The following is a 6,640-nucleotide window of genomic DNA, read 5'->3' as shown; positions in this document are numbered from 1 at the left end:
ACCCCTCAAGGATGTCACAGTGCAGTATCCATACAACCACTCCAACCAGTGCATAAGACCAGAGCCTTGATCATCACCTTTTGACTGAAATTTTTATACTTGAAGCAATTAAAACAAAAAAGTTGTAGTACTTATACTTTCCTGAGGGAGCATGTCCCCAGAGTCCCAGACTCCCTTGCCTGTTCAGCAGAATAATAGGATTGAGCCTTACTACCACTTTCACCTTTATTCTTGGCCTGGATAATACAGTAGTTGTAGATAATGCTAGTTAATGCCCCAGAGCTATAGGGGTGGGAATTTTTCCCAACTATCACACTATCACAGTAGTTCTTCTCGCAGTTCTTTGCCTGGCCATCATCAACTGCTGTCAAAACATTAGTCTCGTCCCCCAGACCCTTCCTCAAGCATGCTTATCACACAAAAATAACTTAGTTTAGCAGTGCACAAACAATTATTGACAGCTTATACTGTATTAAAGTATACTTACCGCATTGTTGAACCATGTATACCACCAGAATCCACCGGATTGACAACTAACACGTGATCTATTTAGGGGAAATCTCGTGGAAAGTCCCTAATTACCTTAAACGGACACTCGTGATACGTGGTTTTAAATTGAATGGTTTAAGAATGTAACTGGATGGTGAGGCGTACTTTAATCGGCTCGACTTTAATGAGAAACTCGAGCCCCTCGTGAGAAACTACATCGCTTGAGCAACGCTTGAAGAAGAGTCAAGAATACTGAGCCGGTACTCTATGACATATGCCGGTCTTGAATGCATGCTAACGAAACGAGGAGTGAAGTTTGTGCAACGTGTCATATCGCCACATACTGATTCACCGTGTTTGTGCGATAGGGTTTTTGACCTGTCCGCCAGATGTTGAAAGGAAATTCATTCCACCACATGTTGAAAGGAAATTCATTCCAACTTGTGAAGTTATTGATATACTCATTGTTGGGGTCCACAGGGACATTGATGATCATTTACCAGTCAGCTGTAAGTAATGTAACTACAGAAGGAAAGGAACCATTTCCATACCCCTATGGCATACTGATTTTCCAGGTCAGTTTATGTACACTCAACCACGGAAATGTATAACTTTGGTTGCAGATGGAAAATAAACACCTTTTTACTAGAGATTCACCCAGCTGGGATAAAATGTCAAGTTGAAGTGAATGTCATTAGTACCAACTTGTTCATCAGGTATTGGACAATTCCAAGTGTCCAGATTATGCAGTTGTCCTCATGTTCAAGTTTACATGTTTAGGCAAGTTCCACAACATCCTATAATCTATTACTATATCAGTGTGGAATAATGCTTATATAATATTTTTCATATTCCAGGCTTTAGGTGTATTGTATTTAACACCTGCTTGTTGGTTTTTGCAGGCCATCTGGTCATACTGGTTTATCCACTAGCAGTTGAATGTGATCATGGTACATATGCAAGTTGAGACCATGCAAGAACAAAGATACAGGTGTCATGAATTTCAGGTCAGTTACCATTCAGAGGAATTGTATTATTGCAATTGTTCTTTTTGTAGTTATCAATTATCACTGACCAGTTTGTGATAGCATCACTGACCAGTTTGTGATAGCGTACTTTTGTTTGACTAATGACCAAATGTTCTGGTTTACATGCTTACCCAACAGTTATGTTACTCACTTAACCTGCATATGGGATATATATATTTTTAGTTCATTTTGATTATCCATCCTTTATTGGTACAGCCTGGCATATTGATTTTTTGCACATTCTCTTTTTAATTCAGTGCCTGCTGGATTGTTTCATCAGATATCGAAACAGGTGTCTTTGGTGTTGCGACCGATGTTCCAGGTCAGTTTGCATGTGTGTTTAATTTAATAAGATTGACTTCAGTGCCTGCTTATTCTTTTACAGGTCTCGGTATTGAGTGTCATGAATTTCAGGTCAGTTGACGTACAGAAGAATTGTATTATTGCAATTGTTGTTTTTGTAGTTATCAATTATCACTGTATACTAGTGATGTGAATTTGCAGGTCAGTCTACTCAGATGTATCGGGTATAGTGTTGATGGGTTCAAACAAATATCCAGTGTAGACTGTAGTGGCATCAAGGGTGTTAATTTCCAGGTCAGTTTACATGTTGTGATGTTAGTGATTTTTTCCTAGTACCCAGATGTTAAGTGTATTGTATTTAATACCCACCTGTTATGTTTTTAAATTATGGTATATCAGTGTAGACAGTGCAACAGTAAGCCTTCTGTGTTGTAGTAACTATTTGTTTCATAATTATGCTGTTGTCCCGGAATGGCACAATTTTTGGGCAACCAGTGTGAAGTCCATTGGTACAAACATTGTATTATGACCAAGTTGTGATAGCGTACTTTTGTTTGACTAATGTCCTAATGTTCAGGTTTGACATGCTTACCCAACAGTTATGTTATTCATTCACTTAGCCTGGGATATAATTTTTGTTCATTTTGAATACAGCCCGGCATATTGATTTTTTGTACATTCTCTTTTAATTCAGTGCCTGCTGGATTGTGTCATCAGATATCGAAACAAGTGTTTTTGGTGTTGCGACCGATGTTCCAGGTCAGTTGCATGAGTGTTTAATTTAAGGTTAACTTCAGTGCCTACTTATTCTTTTACAGGTCTCAGTATCGTCATGCTGACATACAAGAAATCATCACTATTGTTGGAACTATTTTTAGTCAAGTCTTGATGTGATGTTGATTAACGTTGTTACACATTGTTGTATGTTTACCATATGGCAAGAAATTTTCATGGCCATCATGAAATTTGAATATTGTGTAAGTTGTGTGGAACAACCCCAACTCATACATGGTCACTGGCAAACCACGAACCACATTCGAGCCACAACACCACGAACCACATCCGAGCAATCCATTACAAAATTTTGTTGCACTATTTGTGTGTGCATAATACTTAATGAAAGCCACAACACAAGCTACATGGTACACACTACATAGAGGTGGTAACCCCTAAAGGCTTGTTACCTTTTGTATTCACCTTATTGGCCTTTGTAGTTAATCTATTAAAAATTACATGTAAATAGAGAATTGAAGAGTATGCTTAAAGCACCTTCGCTAGTGATTTTGTTCTTCACACCATAAGACAACTGGCGATTTATAAACGCTCGCATGGGGTGTGGCACTAAATCGAATTTAAAAGATTTCTGCTTAAAACGCCATCCCTAGGGAACTTACGGTTCAGCACGCTGTCACTACTTGTTTATCAGGCATTAGAGTTTGTGTCCACGTCGTGTCTTTAAAAGTTATTGTAGGAATAGAGGTTTGATTGAAGAAAATACGCGTATAGGCAAACCAGGATTGGATAATGTCAGTGCTAGATGGACTATACAAACACGGCTATGTTGACTGGTATAACGTGACAGTAGTTTTTTTTTTTTTTTTTGAGTTCACGTGATGTGACGAGCATGGCGGCTGAATTCTCTCGCCATTGGCAACATGCCACCTCGCTTTGCTGGTCACAACTCGACGGAATTCTACGTGATAGATTGGCTTGGCTTCACCACTCCCTTGGCAGCGATGGTTTACTCCCTACTGAAGCGGTGGAACAATTTTCCAATATCGTGGGTGATCTCCTATTGGAATATGGACTCACTAAATCGCCCTACTGCCGCGGCAACGGCCGTCACCGTCCTCGCCGCATCGAGTCTACTCTACAGTCCCTTTCAGTGACGAAGAACAGGTTACGAAAGAATTCAAGTGTCTTCCATCAAGAATTTATCTAGTTTGTTAAACTTTGTTCAAGCTGATATAAGGATTTCGAAGCACATTATTAAGGAATGGTTAGATGCTGCTGCCTCTGCCAGTATCTCTGCCTCTCAGAGAATTTTTCTAGCACGAAACTGTACAGAGTGGTGCACAAATTAGACAGTTTTATTTTTGTAATTACAGTAATTAGTCTTTTTTGTTGTTGTTTTTGCCTTGCCACGCCCACAGTGTAGTCCTCTACTTTTTGTGTTCGCATGCTGTCCGAGGTTTCACATGCCTATTTGTTTTGTTGTACATCTTTTCATCACAATTGTTAATGATGGTTATCTCTCATGTAACATAAGGTAGAGAAATAAAGTGAAATACGCTTATTTTTTATTTTGCGATGGTTAGTTTTTTTTTATTTTAAGCGAGGTCGCAAGAAAACTATGATGACGACTCCTAAAGATTTTTTTATCACGTAACGCAATACAAAAAAACTGATGACAAATGGTGAAAAAAAATCTATTGAGAGATGTTGCGTAATCTAGGACTAATATTGCGAAACCGGCCCTAACTCACAGTAGTGGCCGCGCGTCTTTTAATTGGGCGTGCGCTTTGTAGTTTCTTGGCCGCGCGACTCTATGTTCATATCATAGATATCCCCCCCATCTCAGATTTGGGGTAGTTGTAAAAAATAGTTTTTTTTAGCCACTGCCGCCCCATGAACTCTAAACCATGCATATTATGGTGAAATGAACTCTATCAGTTCATTGACCTCAGTCCTTTGAACTTTTGACCTGGATACGTAATGCAAGTCCTGCGGTCAAGTACATAAAAATAAAATAAAAACCGATTGTGGAGCGAGTTACTTCAAAGTGTCAAGCAGACGATTGAAAATTCGCAGCGAATTCCGTGCTAGCTACTGATTGATCGACATGGCGAATTTTGTTGTCCAGAGAAAATCTCCGCAAGAATTGACACAAGAAGACTTAGACTCGTTAGTGCAATGGACAACGGATGAGGGATGGGATCCTTACACACGCCCTAGTGATATCAAACACCTGTACGGCGGCCCACCGTACCTGGATGCTAAGGTCTTCTTTGGATTTCTTGACGGCAAGAGGATAGGACACGTTGTGTTGTTTACGTACGGAAAAGATGGCGGCAGTACTGACTTGATGGATTTTATCACATTTTTCATTGTGGAGAAATCGCTTCGAGGAAAGGGATATGGATTGAAGATTTGGAATGCTATGTGGGAATGCAGGGACACTAGTGCTAACACTTGTTTAGATTCTGTTGTTAGTCTGATTTCTCAATATGGGTCGTTGGGTCTAAATATTGAGTGGGACAACAGAGAGTATATTATACCTCTGTTGGCAATTGCAGAGAAGTACAAGGTGACCGAAAACATTGAGAATGTCTCCACTAAGCCACTAAGTGAAATTAAGTTTGAGAAATATGCCGAATATAGTGCAAAGGTGTACGGTCTTAGTCGGTCGGTCTTCTTAAAGAAATGGGTGGCACTTCCTGAAAGCTTTACTTGGGTAGCAGTAAATGAGAATGATGTTGTTGGATGTATCACCATAAGAGAGGGTGTAGATAAACAGGATGCTATCGTTGGTCCGTTGTATTCAGATAACTTGGAAATTGCTAAGAAGTTGATTTACACAGCAGCCCAAACTATGAGCAGCCAGACATCATCAAAGAACCTAAGAATGTGTATCCCAACAGGCGGGTCAAATGCTATTCAAATGATCGAAAGTGATTTTGGAGTCAAGTGCGATCATAATTTTCCACGCATGTGCAGTAAGAAGCCTAAAGTTGACATAAGCAAAGTCATTGCAATACACTCACCAGGCTATGGCTAATATACTGCTGTCTCTTGCAGGAAGTGTGTGTGAATTTTCGTGATAAGACACTCAATTTATATTAGGTTTTGTAGATTGTTTAATATTTTTGTTAATTACTATACAAAGAAAAAAATATATTAATAGCTTGAACCAAAGCATGAGTTGGTTCCCATGTATACGTAAGCCTGTTTTGCAGGGACAATGCTGTGCAAATTGACGAGTTGCAAATAAACTTCTCTTAACACTAGCAAGTGAATAAAAATGGAGATTTGTGATGTAACCATGATAGCAATGCCTTCTTGTTTTGTGAGTGAATGAGTCAAAATAAGGCCAGATTTGTGGGTTTATATTGATGTAACCATAATCCTTGTCAATATATAATCCAACAATTCCCTGGGTATTTTCAGCTATCCATATCTACAGTTTAGATTTGTGACTGTTTTGATGAATAGAGAGTAGCGTGAAATTCAGTACAGTATTAGGACACGTCCTTAGAAAGATTTTGGGCATCTCAGATTTGGCCTTTGGTGACATGACCAAAAATTAGGAATAATTTGAACTGTTAAAATTCGATGTGAAATAATAGGTCTCATGCTAAGAACCATATGCAGTCTGATTTTGTTTCAAGTAAAGTTATACAGCCATTTTTTACATCCACAAAATGCTGTTTTTTTAATCTGCCACACATTTGATCAATATAATTATTCTGTTTTACTATACCCTTTTTTCCCCTTACCTAGTCACTAAGAGAAAAGTGGTCTGGCCACGCGAGACTAAGTAGTTATATAGCTAATGTATATTGAATTTGAAATGCTATGGCTATTGTAGCAAGAGTATAAATGATAAAACACAGAGAGTATCTAACTCCAGTATGGGCCATCAAAAATGACAGCCAAAAGTCTTTCTGGATATTATAGTAAATTCACGCTTATGATATAAGTGCTGATTGAGTGAGTTAACACTTTAGGAGGTGGTGACTTTGAATAGCCCCTTGAAAGTTTATAGTGTATGCAAGCCAATGCATATTAACACACTTCCTGTAAATTCAAGGGAAGCCTGT

The 6,640-nt window shown here is 38.8% G+C and overlaps 2 protein-coding genes across 13 annotated transcripts; both read left to right on the top strand.

Moving 5' to 3' along the window:
- The first annotated feature begins 298 nt into the window (after positions 1-298).
- Positions 299-2,791, top strand: LOC136269243 (uncharacterized). Of its 12 annotated transcripts, none has more exons than XM_066064757.1 (9): positions 307-803; positions 858-1,064; positions 1,113-1,205; positions 1,392-1,496; positions 1,775-1,839; positions 1,903-1,931; positions 2,022-2,114; positions 2,515-2,579; positions 2,639-2,791. In XM_066064757.1, exons 4-9 carry the CDS (start codon positions 1,486-1,488, stop codon positions 2,712-2,714), a joined length of 339 nt encoding a protein of 112 aa, XP_065920829.1. In that variant the 5' UTR covers positions 307-803; positions 858-1,064; positions 1,113-1,205; positions 1,392-1,485; the 3' UTR covers positions 2,715-2,791. The 12 variants fall into 12 exon arrangements, 11 of the variants coding, with proteins under 11 accessions (XP_065920829.1, XP_065920828.1, XP_065920830.1 ...); XM_066064756.1 differs by having other exon boundaries at positions 1,113-1,269; XM_066064764.1 differs by having other exon boundaries at positions 309-803; positions 1,547-1,839; positions 1,982-2,114.
- Positions 2,792-4,662: 1,871 nt separating this feature from the next.
- On the top strand, positions 4,663-5,598 carry LOC136268821 (holothin acyltransferase-like). The gene has a single exon (XM_066064283.1). The coding sequence runs from the start codon at positions 4,663-4,665 to the stop codon at positions 5,596-5,598; it is 936 nt and encodes a 311-aa protein (XP_065920355.1).
- Positions 5,599-6,640: the final 1,042 nt, after the last annotated feature.

This window comes from Dysidea avara, chromosome 10 (genome assembly GCF_963678975.1).
Source record: "Dysidea avara chromosome 10, odDysAvar1.4, whole genome shotgun sequence".
Taxonomy (NCBI): domain Eukaryota; kingdom Metazoa; phylum Porifera; class Demospongiae; order Dictyoceratida; family Dysideidae; genus Dysidea; species Dysidea avara.
This window is presented reverse-complemented; position numbering and strand designations above follow the sequence as displayed.

Excerpts from the sequence above, each read along its gene's own strand:
- LOC136269243 (XM_066064758.1), top strand. Across the intron at positions 2,115-2,514 it reads TCAAGGGTGTTAATTTCCAG|TGCCTGCTGGATTGTGTCAT; the intron begins GTCAGTTTACAT and ends CTTTTAATTCAG. Across the intron at positions 2,580-2,638 it reads TGTTGCGACCGATGTTCCAG|GTCTCAGTATCGTCATGCTG; the intron begins GTCAGTTGCATG and ends ATTCTTTTACAG.
- LOC136268821 (XM_066064283.1), top strand. The coding sequence starts at position 4,663 with ATGGCGAATTTTGTTGTCCAGAGAAAATCTCCGCAAGAATTGACACAA.